Below are 19,936 nucleotides of genomic sequence, written 5' to 3'. Positions count from 1 at the left end.
CCAAACTCAATATTTATCTTGTACATATTTCCCCTTCGTTAGTCCCACCATTGATGGTTGTACCATTGAGGGTCTATGCTTTGAAATTCCTTCCCTAAACCTCTGTACCTCCTTAGAACCTATCTCTACTGAGGCTCCATATTCATCATTGTCTGATTATGCATCTAAGAAGTGCCTTGAGATTTTTAATGTTAAAGGTGCTGTACAAATCTAAATTATTGCTATAATATCCTGACTTTATGGAGAGATTTTAATTCTTACAAATAACGAGGAACATTATGCCTATCAAACAATCTAACATCTAACAGTCCAAAGATGTGTGGGTTAGGTGGATTGGCCATGCTAAATTGCCCGTAGTGTCCAAAAAAGTAAGGTTAAGGGGGGGGTTGTTGGGTTACGGGTATAGGGTGGATACGTGGGTTTGAGTAGGGTGATCATTGTTCGGCACAACATCGAGGGCCGAAGGGCCTGTTCTGTGCTGTACTGTTCTATGTTCTATCTTGTGTGATTTTCTGTCTTGAATTTCAGATCACTTATTTAGTACTGAATACTTAAGAGTGAATGGGTTAAGTGTCATACTGTTGCCAGAATGAGGCCTATATATACTTAACTTTTTCATTACACTTTCTACCTAGTAGGCCACACAAAGAAGCAAGGCATTACGTCTGTACATAGCCAAATCTTGCATTTCATCATTTGCATGTACATTAGCCTCATGGCTAGTTGAGGGTATTACTGAACTTCTTGGGAAGAAGAAGTGAAGTGAAAGTTAACTGCATTCACCCATCCTGATCCATGTTTTTATGAGTGATGTATTAGATAGCATTGCAAGGCATGGGGAGCATGTTTTTTGGAATTTCTGAAGTATTGATGCTTATAAACTTGCCTGAGAACCTGGTGCATTCCTCGCCATCATGATCAATGAGCAAACCAGTGTAATATGATGGTGAATGCTTAGTATTGATTTGCACAACTGAAGACAAAATCTTGAAGCTATTAGTCTGGTGATGCAAGAGGTATATGTCTTAATTGTTGATTTATATCTGATATTCTGGAGGATTCTACACCCTCCCAATACGTTCTTCTGACATTCATCTGCTTTTCTCTCTTTTGAATATATTGTGTCGTGCTAAGTACCTTAATGTCAACTTTTGTATTATACTAAAGGATTAACTTCTGTACTGAAGAGCACAGTTAACAGGAACCTTACCATGTAAAAAATCTAATGTCCAGTTATAACCTTAAAATCAAAGTAACAATGGTGCCAAATATAAACAATATACATGCAGGCCATCTTTTTTAGGGTCTAGCTATATAGGCATGCTAAATTAGACAGTGGGAAGATCTGTAGCTAGTTTGGCAAAGATATATTTGAAAATGTAATAGATACAATTCTCTTTCATGACAAAACTGAAAATGGTAAAAACAGCTTTCATTGGAGGGGTATGAAATTATCATGTGATGTGAACAGGAAACATTTAAAATCAGTTTTTAATTTTCAAATGTAGTACCATGCACAATGGAGCTGTAGGAATATGTCTTATTTTTATTGCTACTCCAGTTTGCCATCCTTTTGTCATGTTAAATTAGGGGACAATCCATCACTATTGGACAACCTGACTTTTTCTGAAAATTTTAAAATTTGACTAGAGAAAGAGTAAAAGATTGTGGATGAAATTTTCTCCTTTTTGACCAATTGTCAACTCAGATTGGAAAAACCGTGTGTAGCCTGCCGGCTGCACTGCCAGCTTTTCCTACCTTACTTTATGACAGATAGTTAAAAAGAATCCTGGAGGCAGGTCCCATGATGTTGTGCTGTTGAGCCCATCCCACAAGCAACCTCGGTCCCTGACAGATCGGGTCACCCATTTTAAAGGGTGTCCTGATTTGATAAATAGAATTTAAAAAGGAACCCCACCCCCCAACGGACATGGGACCCATCCCCTTCCCAGCAGTAATGGGGTAAATGCAAGGGGGCACTGCGTGGCCATGGCTCTCTCCCCAGGGGGAATTATACTTATCTGTGTGGTCCTGGTGGGTTCACTTCGCCATGTTCCTGTTTGACCAGACTTGTTGTAAACTCTGTCAATGTGGGAATTCCTTACAGCGGGAGGTCCGCTAATGACATTTAAATGTATGGTAATAGGGTTCCTGACTTTTGATGGCAGGAATCCCATTATGTCATTGGCACGGGATGGGAACAATCTCAACAGCAAATCCGACCAGCATAAATACTGTTTTGGGACTCCCAATGGATTCTTTACCCCCTCCAGGCTCTCCCACCTCCCAAAAAATGGAGGCAGAACCCCAGCATTTCTAGTGTGAAAATGAATGATCAGTTTTTGAAACCTGATACGTAAAGAATTTTAAATCAATAAATCTGTATGTTAATAAATCTGAGGCCTGGGCAGTTTTTACTGTTGCAGATCTTGGAATCCTGAAAATTATTGCACCACTGCAGTGATTGAGTCAACAAAATGACGTCCCAAGAAGTTGGCTGGGGACATTACTTTTTTTTTTATAAATTTAGATTACCCAATTATTTTTTCCAATTAAGGGGCAATTTAGCGCGGCCAATCCACCTACTCTGCACATTTTTGGGTTGTGGGGGCGAAACCCACGCAGACACGGGGAGAATGTGCAAACTCCACACGGACAGTGACCCAGAGCCGGGATCGAACCTGGGACCTCAGCGCCGTGAGGCGGTTGTGCTAACCACTAGGCCACCGTGCTGCCCTGGCTGGGGACATTACTTAAGGGAAATCTATGCAATTATGCTTCTGTTTAAACTATTATCATGTCCTGGATCATAGGCAAATCAGTGAGTGTTTATATGATGCTGCCAGTTTGAAAAACGGACACCCAATGTGGAATCGGCTGCATACTGAATGTATTGCAACATGCACATGCGATAGTGTAAACACAGGTTTTACTTAGTAAGTTCAAAAACTAAGCATTATTGTTATCCTTTGCTGTTTCGTTAAATTGGTTTTAATTAACTTGTTATAGGTTTGCTTTTGAATATTGCAGTAAAACTGAGATAGATACCAAGAGATTCCATATGCATATCTAAAGTATTATACATTGCCTTACAGTGCAGGTGGCTCTTGGCTAATCACAGATATGCGAAGAGGAGAAACCATATTTGAATCTGATCCCCACCTGCAAGTAAATATTCACTTATATCAGTTATATTTTTCCCTTGTCTCTAATGTTACACCTGCATCAAAAAACATTTCTAAATTAGTGTATAAACTGTTTAATTCAGAATTAGTATACAGTACCCTCTCCCCTTAAAATGGCAATTTTGCTTTATTTTTCAACTTGTTAATAAATCCTACTTCTGATAATAATTGTTCATGAGACAAATAGTAACATTCCTTTTTTAAATGGTAAATATGCTTTATTGTCATTGGGCTAGATTCTCTGAACTGCCAGCCGCATGTTTTTCGGCTGCGTCCGTTCGCTGGTGGCTGGATTCTATCTTCCCGCCGATTGTCAATGAGAATTTCCCACTGTAACCACCCCACGTGGCTACGAAGCCCGTTGGTTGGGATGCGCTGCTGGCGGGAAAATTGAATCGCAACAACGGTAGAACTTTGGCCATTGTCTTTGTTTCGCCTTATTTCACACCAACAGCAGCAAGCTTGCCACACCTACTCCTTCTGACCAAGTGCCTATACTGGCACAGAATGTGCAGAATCACAGGAAGCAGTCTGTGTTCATTATTTTGAGATGCAGTATGTTGGATCCCAGCAACAATCATAAATTTTTGCTTTCAATTAGGATTTTAAAAAATGACTATGAATACAACCAGATGATTCACAAAATTAGTGAAAGGATCTTGTATGTAACTTGGCCTGGAAATTTTTGGCCATTCATTCCAGTGGGATCGTCTGACCCTGCTGACAGCACATCCCCGCCATGATTTTCCTGGTGGCGAGGGGTGCATTCAATGGGGTGCATCCACGGGAAACCCCATTGACAACAGCAGAACTAGAAGATCCTGCAGAGGGTTGCTTGGTAAATCCAGCCCCTGATAGGCAGCACGGTAGCACAGTGATTAGCACTGTGGCTCCACTGCGCCTGCGTCCCAGATTCGATTCCCGGCTGGGTCTCTATCTACGCGGAATCTGCATGTTCTTTTCTCCCCGTGTGTGTGTGGGTTTCCTCCGGGTGCTCCGGTTTCCTCCCACTAGTCCTGAAAGACGTGCTGTTAGGTGAATTGGATATTCTGAATTCTCACTCAGTGTACCCGAACAGGCACCCGAATGTGGTGACTAGGAGCTTTTCACAGTAACTTCATTGCAATGTAAACGTACTTGGGACTATAAAGATGATGATTATTATTATCAATAAAAAATTTTCCTTTGGTCGAACTGTTTTCACAGAATTTTATAATCTGACCATAATTTCGATAAAATGTTCACTTTTATGGAGATAGCAATTTTTAAGTAAAATACATTAATGAGCAACAGATTTAATATGCAGGCAATGTTTTTTCAGGACCATTACTTTATAATGAATCATCATAATGCAAAATGCATTAGAACTTTATGATTTCTGTAACTAAAATGCAATGAGTAATCTGAAATTCAATGTTGTGATTCATATGATCAGAAACATATTTTACTGCTTATTTTGTTTTTATTTCCTTTTCCCGCCCCTCTCCTTTTAGGAAAGAGTGGACAAAGGCATAGAAACTGATGGCTCAAACCTGAGTGGTGTGAGTGCAAAATGTGCTTGGGTGGATCTAAGTCGTCCACCAGAGGATGAAGAAGATAGCCGGAGTATTTATCTTGAGATGCATCCAAGACGTTTGTCAGATAAAGGTAATCCTTGTGATAGCATTGGGGCGTGCCATCTTAAGCTGCAGTCGCCAAAGATGGAATGATGAAAATCAAGATGCATGAGAGACCAGAGGAGTGCAGAGAAGGTTTTGGGCTGGAGGAAGTTGCAGTGCTTAGGAGGGATTTGGAAATGAGGGTTAGAATTTTAAAACTCTGGTATTTCTGTAGCTCAGCGAGCACAGGAGTCTTGGGTGGACAGGATTTGATGTGAGTTAAGCTAAGGGCAGCAGAGTTTTTGATCAGCTGAAGAGCTACTATTGTAACCAGAAGAAAAAACAGAAATGCTCCACTGTGACTCCCCAATCACATGCAAGGACAAAGCACACCCATCCACCATTTCCCAGAGAGCACTTCAAAGTACTGTACACTGGGCATAACAATTTAATTCTGCAAAGCCAACACTCTCAACTTCTCAATGCCTGTGCAAGAGACCACAACGGAACAAATCCCAAAGTTGCCAATTGACAACTTAATATTGGCATCACTTAAAAGCATCACTTAAAAGATGACAAACCCCAAGATAGTGACAGAACAGTGTTGCTGCCTAGAATAAAACCGCCTCAAATAAAAATGTGACAACCACAAAATACCACTCTGACTTCAAGATAGAAGCCAGTCAATTATGAAAGTTCTGTGTCAGCCATCCAGGCTATGCAGCAAATCTCTAAAATGCAACAGCAAAGAGGAAATTCAAACATACACTTCATTGCTTTTATCATAGCAGAAACCCAGTTGGTTGTTTACTTAATCAACTGGGATAAAGCCATCAGAATTGACAACTGGGACTGCTGCAATATTATCTATCTTTAGCATTTTAGAAGTTGTGAAGCTATTTTATGGAGAGGAAGTTAAGTCACTGAATGACTCAGTTCAATGCATTGGAGGCCCATGCTTTGTTTCTAGCAGTGTCTTGATAAAGAACCGAGCGCATGCATCACAAGCTGAACCTGCTTAATGTTTCCATACTCTTCCCTCTTACTATGACAGAATGGAAGTGTAATGTTTCTATTTTGCAGCCTGATTACTTCTCTCTCCTACCTGCCAAAACTGTTCATCAATTCCTTTAACTTTCTTATTCAAAGAATTGCGATGCAGCATAACCATAGTAGGTTAGGTTTTATATAATCCTATACACAACATAATTTTGTGCAGTCAATGATTAGAAACTAGTAATCTCTGCTCGGGATGGTATTCAGGATCCGTAGAATTCCTCCAGTCCAGAAGGAGGCCATTTGGCCCATTGAGTCTGTACCAACCCTCTGAAAGAGTACCAATCCTAGGCCACTCCTCCGCCTTGTAACCCCACCTAACCTGCACATCTTTGGACACTAAGGGGCAATTTAGCATGGCAAATCCTCCTAACCTGCACATCTTTGGACTGTGGGAGGAAACCGGAGCACCTGAAGGAAACCCATGCAGACACCGGGAGAACGTACAATCTCCACAGTCACCCACGGTCAGAATCTAATCTGGGTCCCTAGTGCTGTGAGGCAGCAGTGCAAACCACTGTGCCACCATGCTGCCAGGATCTCTGATGACCACTAGAAGCAGGATCTTTTCTCTAATTTTTTATTTCATTTTTCATTTCATTTCAGATACAGAGCAGATCAGAGAGGTCTTGCGTAGGGGTCTGGAAATGAACACCAAACCAGCCTTGCCACCAATCAGCTCCCAGAAACCACAACAACAGAATGGAATGAACCATGATCGAGCATCGTAAGTCTTTTTTACAACTTGCATGTATTTCTTTTAAGCAGTCCACAGTCAATAAATATTGCATTAGTTTTTTGGTGGGGAGGGAATGAATGTACTACGTTGTTAAAATTGTTGAAACCTCCCATTTGACATTCCTCAATCCTAATTCTGCTTAGTTTGTTTTCAAAGCTTTAGTCCTTAGAATTAAAAAAATTACTGTTAAAATTCAATATGTATTGTTCACAAAATTTACCAAAAGCATAGAAAGATAAATCTTAGGAGTTAAGATAACTAAAGCTGGTTTAATGGTAGAATAGATTATTCAAATTGCCCTATAAATAAGAGAAACACAAGATGGGGAATGAAATCAAAATTCCTTTGAAAACAGTTTTGATTTTCCTTTCTTATAGTATACACCATCTGTATGTGCACTTCACAATAACATGATCCACTGTAAGAAGGGATTACTTTCATTTGAATTAGCACATAACGGTCAGTGTTATAAAAGGCTAACTGTGTTCTTGTTAGAGACAGCTGTGAGGCAGATGTTAGAAGAATCCCTTCTTCAGTGACATGAAGTCGAAACAGATTTTCCCAGGCTTCCATCTCCAGTTGTGATAATTTCAGATAAGAGATTCTGCTTCTGCGCTGCTTCTTCTGAGCAGAATTTAAACTATGAAATAGTAGAATAAGGTAAAACTGAAAAGCTCCAATAAGGGTTGTGATAAAATAATTATCTGTGTTACACAGAGGAATTCATGTGGTGAAATTATTTTCCGAACAAAGTTGCTGCTTCACCTTTCTGACAGAGCATCATTGACAATTTATAATGACAAAGTTAGTGCATTGTCGGCTTAATTGCTCAATATGTTATATCTATACATGATGTTGTGGGATCCTAAAATGCACCCTCATATTTTCTGTTCTCTTTGCAGAAAGCTGTTGATTTAAAAAAGATAACGTGTAAACAAAAGCTGTTAGAGAAACACAAGCTAACAGTACCTGAAAGAGAAACGTCAATATTGTGCTGTGACTTCATAACTCGTGCTCTTTCAGGTGCTGGTCAGGTCTGCTGTACACTTTTGGCATTAAAATCCTCAATCTTGTAAGCAACTTGGATAAGATGCTTCTTTGAAGGGAAGGGTTTAAATATGAGCAAGTAAATTAATCTTTGGTGGATATCCTGCGAGCCACTTCTCATTACATTGTTAGCTTCGGGATGTTTGTTCTGAATCTAAATTTCAAACGGTGTCTTCATTTAAAGGACTTGAGGGATTCAATCAATCCATGGTCACTCAAGGTTATGCACATTGTTGGATTAATTTCTACTTGGGCCTTATTCCACTAGAAGTTTAATGTGTTAAACTGTATGAACAGAGAATTTTACTGTTACAAGGGTTGTTATTTATTCAGTTATATAGCACATTTAATTAGGGCAAAGGATATGTTTCCACTGTGTCTTGAATTTACATTTTATACAGAACCTTTCACAGCATCCAGATGTCCCAAAGCACTTCAAAGCTAAGAAGCATTTTTTGAAGTCTAGCTGCTGTTGTAATATATGGAAACATGCAGCTACTTTTGCCCTCAGCAAACTCTCACAAATAAATAACCATGGCCAGATAATCTATTCTATTGATGATTGCTGATAAATGTTGGCCAGGACACTGGAAGAAATTCAGATTGTGCCATGTGATGTTTTACATCCACATGAGAGGTGTGGGATAGGATATAGACAGCAGAATTTGAATGAGCTGGTCTACAAAGGTGGAGGATGGGTGGCTGATCAGGAGAACATAGCAATTGTTAACTCTGGAGGTGGCAAAGGCATGGTTTAAGGGTTTCAACAGCAGATGGATTGAGATTCCTGCAGAAACTGGTATTATGCATGTCAACGTTAGTAGATTTTCTGATGGAGAGACTTTGGGCGGGATTTACTGGCTGTTCCCGCCGGTTGGGGGGGGGGGGGGGGGTTTCTCTCGGAAGAGAAATTAAGTGGTTGAGGAATCAATATTTGTATTGATTTACTCAGTTGGTTTTATTTTCTGAAAAACCAACCTCTTTTGGATATATTTGTTGGTACATTTCCCCAGTTATTTGCAAGTCCTCATTGGATTTTCAGGTTCACTCGAGTTGCTTCCTTGATGTCTTCAGGCTTGGATGCTCACTGAACTTTTTAGTCTTGAATGCAGCAACTTGCTGAATGGGTAAATAGATTACCTTGACTGAGTGATTCTCTCATGAGTTCAGAGAGTAGAAGTGGCAGGCCTCTATGAAGCTTGGAAAAATTGAACTAAATTGCAAATTACATGTATTTTAAAAAAGCATTAATTATTGCTGAATATTTTACTCCAATTTGATTGCCAGTGAATTTCAAAAGTTGTTTAGATCAAAAATGGTTACCATGATAATACTAATACTTGATGTTAATATTGGTAACGCTCCATGTTAAAAAGATTGGATGTCTGGTGTTCTCATCTGGCTCTTAAAATTTGCTTCTTTAAATTCCTTTGCTACTAAATTACAAAGATTTATTATGGAATGCGACCAGTCAAACTCTTACTCGTGCAATTATTTTGAATAGGGCACTCACACTTGTTACACCAGCTAAAAATATTTGTTGCAGAATGCATTTGCGTTACAATAGTGTCATTCCAAAATCTGTCCAATGGTACAATAACCTAATATTCTAGCTTAAAATATGAATAAAATATCTAAATGCCAACAAATGCAATTTTGAAAATTCCTCCAATTAAACATTCAGAAAACCAAAACCACTTGCTGGAATTTTTGGGGCAATTCACGCCAGTGAAATCTTCTGGTCCGACTGAAGGCTCATCCTTGCCACGGATGTGCATTCAAAGGGCAACTCTGTTGACAACGGCGGGACCAGAGGATCCCACTGACTGCCAATAGTGGGCCGCCTCCAAGAGCATGAAACATACAGCGGGTTGCATGGTAAATCCAGCTGATTGTCTTTGGCTCCATAGGCTTATGGTGTTGTAGTCGTGATTTTACTGGACAAAGGCCTGGACTACTGGTCCAGATGTGATTTCAAGTCCCACCTTGGCAGTTTTAGAATTTGAATTTAGTTAAAAGAATCTGGAATTCTGTAAGATTGCTTCAGGTATCAAACTGGTTCACTGTTGTATTTTACGGAAGGAAACCTACCATTTTGCATGATCTGGCCTTGATATAACTCCAGACCAACATAATTGATTCTTAACTACCCTCTAAAGTCGGGCAGCACGGTGGCCTAGTGGTTAGCACAACCGCCTCACGGCGCTGAGGTCCCAGGTTCGATCCCGGCTCTGGGTCACTGTCCGTGTGGAGTTTGCACATTCTCCCCGTGTCTGCGTGGGTTTCGCCCCCACAACCCAAAAAACGTGCATGCTAGGTGGATTGGCCACGCTAAATTGCCCCTTAATTGGAAAAATGATTGGGTACACTAAATTTATTTTTTAAAAAACAACAAAAAAAAACTACCCTCTAAAGCGGCAGTTGTACAAGGGTAACTCAGAAGGGCAGTATATGTTTAGCCAGTGATGGCCACATCTCAAGAATAAATTAAGAAAGGGAAAAATCCATTGTATAAAACTAGCTGTCTCCCTCTCAAACCTTTTGATATTCCACTACATTGACCTCAAGTGAGACTAGTACTGTGCAACATAGCATTCATAGAACATAGAACAGTACAGCACAGAACAGGCTCTTCGGCCCTCAATGTTGTGCCGAGCCATGATCACCCTACTCAAACCCACGTATCCACCCTATACCCGTAACCCAACAACCCCCCTTTAACCTTACTTTTATTAGGACACTACGGGCAATTTAGCATGGCCAATCCACCTAACCCGCACATCTTTGGACTGTGGGAGGAAACCGGAGCACCCGGAGGAATTGTTAAATTAAATTGTTTAGTAGTCTTCCTATATTGATATAGCTAAGAGATTGGCTTCAGTTCACCCTCCTACCATTCACAGAATCACAGAATGGTATTGGTACAGAAGAAGGCTATTTGGCCCATTGTGTCTGTGCTGGCTCTCCAAAGGAGCAATCCCCAGTGCCACTCCCCAGCCTTCTGCCCATAGCCCTGCACATTAATTATTCCTTCTCAAAATCATTAATTGAACCATACTCTCAGGCAATGCATTCCAGATCCCAACCACTCGCTGCGTGAAAAAGCTTTTCCTCATGTCTTTGTTGCTTATTTTGCCAATTGCCTTAAGTTTGTGTCCTCTTGCTCTTGTATAGTTTTCCCTATCTACACTGTCTAGACGCCTCATGATTTTGTAAATCTCTATCACATCTCCTCTCAAACTTCTCTTCAAAACAGTCCCAACCTCACCAATCTGTTAATGTAGTTGAAGTTCCTCTTCCTTGGAGCCATTTTTGTGAACCTTTTCTGCACTCTCTCATGTGGTCACATCTTTCCTAAAGTGTGGTGCCCCAGACTAGGCGCAGTACTAGTTGAGGTTGAACCAATGTTTTGTACAAGTTTAACATAACCTCCTTATTTTGTACTACATATGCCACTATTGATAAACCTTAGGATGCTGTATCCTTTATTAACCACTCTCTTGACCTGTCCTGCCACCTTCCGTGGGTTACACACATGCACCCTGGTATCTCTGCGCCTGTGAATCACTTCACATTTATCTGCATTAAATTTCATTCATCATGTTTCTACCCATTCTACCAACCTGTCTGTACTTTTGAAGTTCTACACTATCCTCTTTACCGTCCACAATGCTTCCAAGTTTTGTACTTTCCACAAATGTTGCAATTGTTCCCTGTATATTAATATCTAGTCATTAATATATATATTAGGAAGAACAAGAATCATAACACTGACCATATAAGATTCATACGATGACCAACTGTAATACTGTGGATGAGAGGTATATTATAATAAAACATGAAAATATTAGTATTCTGTCATTTTGGCACATATTCATTGTCGCAATTTAAGATTATGCTGCATTTGGTTTATCTTTGACCCTAGGAATTCCAACCTTAGTACTTCTCATTTATTAAACCGTAAAGGTAATCTCTAAACTATGCAGAATTTTGAGAGGATGGGGATGTCAGTGTGTGTGGTTCAGGTTATATTAATTGTTTGTGAATGCAGTTTATTGGGGAGGGAATTTGAGAATATATTAAAATATTTGTTTTAAAAGTTGTAAAGAAAGAAATTTGACATATGCTGGAGGTGAGGGTGCCTCTGAAATTTGTAGAAATATATTACTCTCTATTTTCTTACGCTTTTTGATATACTAATGACCTCAATTAACCTCAACTGAAATGAGAACTTCCCCCACAAATTATTGCTGGATGATGAAGCATTGTTTTTTTATTGTATTAGATATATATGGCAGTGTATGTACGTAATGGTGTCTTGGAATTTACCATACACTCAACATTTCATTCAACAGTAAAGTAAATATTGCACTGCATGAACCGTGTTTTTTATCCTTTTCCTTTCTTCCAGGATTTATTGCTATCTAAATTCAAATAACATTAAGAACAAAAATAGGAAATATTTTAATCCCTGGTAATGTTTTGGTAGTCAAATCTACAGAGCAAAACCAAATTGAAAATACTAAGTCAGAAAGGTCTCGGATTGAAGATTAATTCTGTCTGTGTATCTGAGTAGATTTGTTTTTAAATTATGATTGTGATATTTTTGGTACAAATCTACCCATAATTTCTCCATAGACTAGTGCAATCAGTGGGCCATTTCCAGAGCAAGCAGACTGAAAGGTAAGAATATAATACATAGTTCATCTTACCCCTTCCCAGTCTCTGTGGGTTTAAGAAGCCCAGATTGTACTTCTATAAGAATTCCTGTCTTTTGTGTATAAATCCTAGCTAAAATGATTCTGCCAATTGAAAATTTTCAAATCTGCATTTTGTAGGGTACATGCACATTCTTGTAAGAATTCAACATTAATAAGCCAATAAGGAACACATTTTATAAGTATTATATAGTATTTTTATACTTAACTGCAGAGTGGAATTAGAAATAGCAAAATGCTAGCCATTCTAATATATGATACACTGCTGCAATTGACAAGTCGGCACATTGAATTTACTTGTATTTTTTGTGCAGTCAATGTTTCATTGGTTTCATTTGCAAAATTGGTTTGCCTGTAGTTATTGCTATATAGTTTGTGCTCACTCTGTAAATGCCAGACAGATTCTTAGAAAAAATTTGAACTGACTTTTTGTGAAATACAATAGTGGTTATTTATCCATGACTCTGGAATACTTTAGGGTGTTGCTAATATTTGCAGTATAACTGTATATTTAGCTTAGGAATACAAACTGTTTCCAAACCATTTCAAAAGCATTGTTGCCAAGTTTGATGTTTTCTTTCGTCTCATTGTGATGGAAAGCCAGAATGATTACTCTGAACTGGAAGTAAAAAATAAATGTTGTTATAATGCAGTTCTTGTGGCACCCTTAATATTATTGAACTGTTCCTTTTATAACTCTGTGTATGCATAAAATAAGTTCAGTATTTTTACAGCAGTTTTTAAATTTTGACTTATTTAAGTTTTAATTTGTTAGCACGTAAGTGGACCACAGCAAGTTTCCCTCAAAGAAAAAAAATGTTTTGCAATGGAATCAAACAGACCAAAAATTATCCCTGTTTTGATTCCTTGTTTTCATTGAGTAAGTTGATAAGTCATTATAGCAATGGAATGCTGCACTTTACTCAATCTCCATGGCTTAGGAAAGTGAATAGTACTTCTGGTCAGGGTTAGTGAATTTGAAAATTAAGCGATGCTACACCATCAGATAACCTGCAACACTCCAACTGCATTCATATCTCGAATAGCAACTTGGAGGAAATAGAATTGGGGAGAAGAAAAATGCTCTTCACTGGTCCTAAGTATATGATGGTCTACTGCATTTATTGTGTTCTTATGGTTATATTTATACACCGAGGTGAGCATATATGAGATGAGATATTTTTTCATGCCTGTTTGAAGAGGATGCTCAAAATGTAATTTCAAGCTATGGCACAAGCTCTCATGACATAGATTCATTTAGAATCATAGATTTGATGCACATGCGTGGAAGCCACTCAGTTCTTCATAGTAATGCCGGCTATTTGCTAGAGCTATCGAACTGATCCCACGACCTTGCTCCTTACAGGCCCTGCAATTTTTTTCATAAGTACTTATCCATTTCCATGTTAAAAGTGCCAATTGAATCAATTTCTTTGCACTTTTAAACAGTTGATTGCAGAGGACAAATTGTTTTATGAAGAAATTTTCACATGTCACCTCTGGTTATTTTGCCAATCACCTTAAATCTATGCCCTCTGGCTACTGAATCTTCTGCCAGAGGAAAACATCTTTATCAAAATCTCCTTTTATTCTTTTCTGCATTTTCTCTTTGGCCTTTACATTCCTATGAAGTGTAGTACTCAGAATTGGACACATTGCACTGAAGACCCGGGGTCGAATCTCGGCCCTGGGTCACTGTCCGGGAGGAGGTTGTACATTCTCCCCATGTCTGCAGGTTTCACCTCACAACCCAAAGATGTGCAGGTTAGGTGGATTGGCTATGCTAAATTGCCCCTTAATTGGAAAAAAATTTATTGGGTACTCTAATTTATATAAAAAAAGAATTGGACACAGTACTCCAGCTGAGGCCTAATCTGTGTTTTATAGAAGTTCAGCATAAATTTATTGTTCAAACTACGAGTCCTGTATAATAAATTGAATACTCTTGGCTTACTCTGTTCCCTTATTTCAGCTATAGGATAGCTCAAGTGGTATTTTATATTATTGTATGAAAACTTCTACAATGTGGATCAATGTCTAGTGTGATGGATTTCCATCTCAACATCCTTGGATGCTAAGGATGCCAAAATGAAGTTCCCTTGCTATTTGTTTTCCCACGTGACATTCATTCATTTTTTATTTTGCTAACATTTTCAGTCACTAAGATACTTTAGAATCTAAAGCCAAACAAAAAACACCCATGTTGGAATTGGTAGTTGTCTGGAATTTTGTGATATGAAAGAGAAATTTCCTTATGTCCTGTATGTGTTCTTTTTCTTTTATGAAATGGAATTTCAGGGTTTTAACCCAGCCACAGTGAAGGAATGGCAATATAATTCTCGGAGTGGGTTGGTATATGGCTTGCTAGGCAACTTGCAGGTGGTGATGTTCCCATGCACCTGTTGCCCATGTCCTCTAGGTGGTAGCGGTCGCAAGTTTGGAAGGTGCTGTTGAAGATGCCTTGTCAAGTTGCTGTACCTTGTATACGGTGTACACTTCTGCAACTGTGTCAGTAGTGGAGAGTGCTCTATCTAATGTTCGACTTGTGTCTTGTAAATGACGGATGGATTTTTGCCGTTAAATATCATGGGGAGATGTTAGTTTTTATTTGAATTGGGAACAACAGAGTCCAAATAAATCCTGTGATACCTGCTACCATTCTGGCAATGGTACAATTACTGTTGTCACTTGTCACTTATCAGTCCAAGCCTGAATTTGTCCAGGTCTTGCTGCATACGAACACAAACTGCTTCAGATCTGAGGAGTCACAAATGGTACTAAACACGATGTGTTCGCCAATGAGCATCCCAATCCTGAGCTTATAATGAGGGAAACCATTAATGAAACATCTCAAAGTGGTTGGGCCTAAGACACTAATCTGAGGAACTCTAGCAGCAAAGTCCTGGGGCTTCGGTGAATGGCCTCCAATAGCAGCACTGTCTTCATTTGTGCTACGTATGACTCCAACCAGTGGAATGTTTTCCCCTAATTCCCGTTGACTCTCTTTGATGCCAGACTCCGTCAAATGCTGGTTTGATGTCAAGGGCAGTCATTCTCACCTCACCTCTGGAATTCAATTATATTGCCCATATTTGGACCAAGGCTGTAACGAGCTCAGGAGCCCAGTGACCCAGTGCAACCCAAACTGAGAGTCTGTGTGCAGGTTAATACTGTGTAAGTGCCGTTTAATGGTACTGTCAATGAAATCTTCCATCACTTTGCTGATGATGGAGAGTAGACTGATGGGACAGTAATTTGCCAGATTGGATTTATTCCCACTTTTTGTAGAGAGGAAGGTAATTGCTGAATACCTGGGTAGTTTTCCATATTGCCAGGTAGATGCAAGTGTTGTAGCTGCACCAGATACAGCTTGGCATGTGGGACAGGTAGATTGGTGAAGATGAAGCCAAATATATTTTTCTCTCTCATTGGTTCTCTCGCCAACTTCCACAGACCCAGTCTGGCAAATATATCCTTCAGGACTCTGCCAGCTTGGTCAGTGATGGTGCCACTGTGCTATACCTGGTGGTGGACATTGAAGTCCCACCACACAAGAGTGCATTTTGTGCCCTTACTATCCCCAGTGCTTCTCCATGTGTTCAACATGGAGGAGTTCTGATGCATCAACTGAGGGGAGGTCGGTGGTAATCAGCAACAGCTTGGTACCTTGCCCAAGTTTGATCTGATACCATGCGACTTCATGAGATCTGGAGTCAATGTTGGAGACTCACAAGGAAAACTCCTCCTAACTGTATAGCAGTGTGCTGAAATGAGTTCTGGACTGACTGGACATATCCAGGCTGGTAATAGAGGGTTCTGATACCTTGGCTGTGTAAGATATGATTCCATGAGTAGGATTATGTCAGGCTGTTGCTTGACTGGTTTGTGGAACAGTTCTCCCAATTTTGGCACAAGTCCCCAGATGTTAGTAAGGAGGATCAATCGAGCACTAACTGATTCTTAAAACAACTCAAAAATCTTATCTACAGAAATGATCTAAGTTGTGACTGATTAAATGAGTGGCTATAACTCCCAAATGTGGTAATTAATCACTGCTCAGATATCTTTTGAGAAATAATATTGTATATTTGATGAACATGTCATTTGAGAAAATAAGATTAATTTGTATTTTGTCTTCGAAAAGTAGCACGTGTTATATTGGTGGATCATGGCATTATCAGCATTTTTGCTACTTTTGCTTGCAAAACTTGAGTAATTATTTATTACACCAGCAATAAACAAACAAAGTAAATTTCTGCTCATTGATTTAATATGTTGAATGTCTGGGTACCATGGAAACAAAATCTGCATGACTCACCTACCTATTTCCCCTCAGCTCAATTATGGATGATATTTGTATGTTTCATGGATGTAGCGTGTATCAAATTGACAGCATAATGAAAGTTTCGCAATTCTGTATTTCTACTCATCAGTGAATTTAACAATCAGCTAGGACACAGTATTTAATATCTTCACTTTGCATATCCCCATTTCAAATATTGGTCCTGATGCTGTAACATTTACCACTTGGCATGTTTTAAAATAATTTAATTAATTCTTGCTCTCTCTCACTCCTCTGCCCTCACAAGGATATTGTCTGCTTTCATGTGCATCTGATCTCTCCACTGCTATCCTTTATAGTCCTGCTGCTGGACAAGCATCAGATTGTGGATGAGCAAGACAAAGTAATCTATTCAGCCTGAGCAGAAACTATATGTAGTTGCTTACTCAGTGCAACCTGAGGGTATATAACCTCTGTGCTCCTTGGCCCTGAGCTTTATTACAAACTCTGAATCAAATCCATCGCCCAACACATTGTCCTTCACCAACCCTACCTATCTACGATAAGTGCTATGTATACCGTTGTCACCTCTCAACACATTTTCCATGCTCGTCTTTACAGAACTCCCAAGCTCCACCTTACATTTAAAAAGTAAATTCATTTAATTTTTTCTGTTCACGTCCTACGCTCAACTGTTCCACTAATCTTTGTTGATCTCAAATCTCTCAAACACATTGGTTCTAGTATATTTATCCCTGACTTCATGTCCTCCATTCCTTGTTTGTCTGCTCCTGTTTTTTAACCACTACCTGCACTCCAATGACCTTGCTTCTACTCAACTGCTGTGTTTTCCCCCTCCCTGTAGACAGAGCCTACAATAAACGTGCCTCCCGAAGTTACCTAAATTTGTTAATTTTGCTATGTTTGTCCCCCCACCTTCAGAAAACCTCCTTAAAATCCCAATCTGCACCTATACTTCAGATATACTCCTCTAACAACCCCTTTCTTCTGCTAACAACTGATATCTACTTGTGAAGAGCATTGTGTGACATTTTACTAAATAAAAGGAATAAAATAAATGTGAGCTGCAGTTATATCACAACTGGGATACTGCAAAGGAGCTACTACAAATCTGCCCAGGTTAGAATGAGAAATGTCAGACGAGATTGCTGGTACTGATCAGTAACCAGCTGGCCCTGCTTAAACAACATGTTGGGGATACAACTGGATGTGGCTATTGCTTCCCATAATCAAACAACCTTGTGGTTCCAACTGTAAAACACGCAAATAAACACTGTTAATTTAAGTTAGGTACTGGAGGAAATGGTGCTTTTAAGAGGGGCATACAAGAAAATTAAAGCTGGCCACAGACTAGTTTAAATAGGAAGGTAGAACAGTCAGTTTGGAGTAAGGATGTAAATATGCAATTCGTTTCTTTTTAAAGAAGATAATTGGGGCAAACTACTGTTGAATGGAGCATTATTGTCTCTGAAATAGCTACCCAGGTTTTTTACAGTGTGCATAATGAATGATAATTTATTTTAGACTTACCTTATTTTATTGCAATCCCTGAATTCAACATTGCACATGCAGCTGGTTATGTCATTTGCACCTCTGCTTGAAAATTACACCAAACTTCCATAAAGAACAAACTAAAACTTGAATGTAATAAATAACCTGCATGTCGTGTTTTCTACGACTGTTGTTACTGTGGAAGAGGGGGAGAGGATTATTCAGTTTAGATTGGTAATTCAGTTCAGTTAAACTGAAGAATTTTTGTTCTGCCCATTTCCCCGTTTTCCCCCCATCACCCCCATTTATGCAAAAATAAAACATGATAATTCATGGGTTACACTTCAAACCATTTAACCACACCACACATCTTTTTATTTGACTCACTTTGGAACATTCTGTATAAACTTTCATAATGCAGTTGATTATTGATTCAGATACAGATGCTAATTTCTGAAAATGTCAAAACAGAACCTGTGAATGACCAGTAAGGCAAGTGAGACTTGAGCTGAAAATTTTGGGTTTGATTCAGCATAATTCAATCTATCATACCTAGCAGAAAAATCTTACCTAAGGGAAATGAGAAATTTATGTATTGATCGCAATAATTATATATAAGAGCATGTGCTTTTCAGGTAAAGTTTATTATTCATTTTTTTTTTTAAATAATTTTTATTGAAAGAGTTTTTCCATACAGACATTTACCCCTACTAATTTTTAAATTATTTACAACACAATCCCTCTAGGCAAATGTCCCTCCCTCGCCCGCCCTCTCGCGCGCACCAGTCTCTCTCCCCCCCCCCCCCCCCCCCCCCCCCCCCCCGGGTTGCTGCTGCCACGACCCCGAACGTCTATCTCTGATCTAAAAAGTCAAGGAAAGGTTGCCACCGCCTGGCGAATCCCTGTACCGACCCTCTCAGGGCAAATTTGATCCTTTCTAGCTGAATATAGCTAGCCATATCGTTAATCCAAGTTTCAACGCTTGGAGGCCTCGCGTCCTTCCATTGAATTAATATCCTTCGTCGAGCCACTAGGGACGCAAAGGCCAGTATTCCGGCCTCCCTAGCCTCCTGTACCCCCGGTTCTACCCCGACCCCAAAGATCGCAAGCCCCCATCCTGGTTTGACCCTGGACCCCACCACCTTCGACACCGTCCTTGCCACCCCCTTCCAGAACCCTTCCAGCACCGGACATGCCCAGAACATATGCACATGGTTCGCTGGGCTTCCCAGACATCTGACACACCTGTCCTCACCCCCAAAGAACCGGCTCATCCTTGTCCCCGTCATGTGAGCTCTATGCAGCACCTTAAATTGAATGAGGCTCAGTCTCGCACACGAGGAGGAAGAGTTGACCTTCTCCAGTGCATCCGCCCACGTCCCGTCTTCTATCTGCTCTCCCAGCTCCCCTTCCCACTTGGCTTTCAGCTCCTCCCCTGATGCTGCTTCCGCCTCCTGCATTATCTTGTAGATGTCTGATATCTTCCCCCCTCCGACCCAGACCCCCGAGAGCACCCTATCACTCGCCCCCTTACTGGGGAGCAGGGGAAACCCCTCCACCTGCCGCCTAGCAAATGCCTTCACTTGTAAATATCTGAACATGTTTCCCGGGGGGAGCTCAAACTTCTCCTCCAGCCCTCCCAGGCTCGCAAACCTCCCCTCTATAAACAGGTCCTTCAGCTGCCGTATGCCCACCCTGTACCAGCTCTGAAATCCCCCGTCGATGTTCCCCGGGATGAATCTATGGTTCCCTCTTATTGGCGCCGCCAACAGACCTCCCATTTCCCCCCTATGTCGCCT

General features: G+C 40.0%; 1 protein-coding gene across 4 annotated transcripts in view; it reads left to right on the top strand.

Annotated features, from left to right (window-relative positions):
• sufu (suppressor of fused homolog (Drosophila)) overlaps nucleotides 1-19,936 on the top strand; it is a 157,283-nt gene that overhangs the window by 94,570 nt on the left and 42,777 nt on the right. For all 4 annotated transcript variants that reach the window (XM_038821666.1, XM_038821665.1, XM_038821667.1 and 1 more), the window contains 4 exons: nucleotides 3,096-3,168; nucleotides 4,679-4,832; nucleotides 6,446-6,566; nucleotides 12,264-12,308. In XM_038821666.1, the coding sequence (XP_038677594.1) occupies nucleotides 3,096-3,168; nucleotides 4,679-4,832; nucleotides 6,446-6,566; nucleotides 12,264-12,308 (393 nt within the window). The remainder of the gene's footprint in view (nucleotides 1-3,095; nucleotides 3,169-4,678; nucleotides 4,833-6,445; nucleotides 6,567-12,263; nucleotides 12,309-19,936) is intronic.

The sequence above is a fragment of the Scyliorhinus canicula genome, chromosome 16, assembly GCF_902713615.1.
Source record: "Scyliorhinus canicula chromosome 16, sScyCan1.1, whole genome shotgun sequence".
Taxonomy (NCBI): Eukaryota; Metazoa; Chordata; class Chondrichthyes; order Carcharhiniformes; family Scyliorhinidae; genus Scyliorhinus; species Scyliorhinus canicula.
Note: the sequence above shows the minus strand (reverse complement) of the source record. Positions and strands in the feature narration are given on the sequence as shown.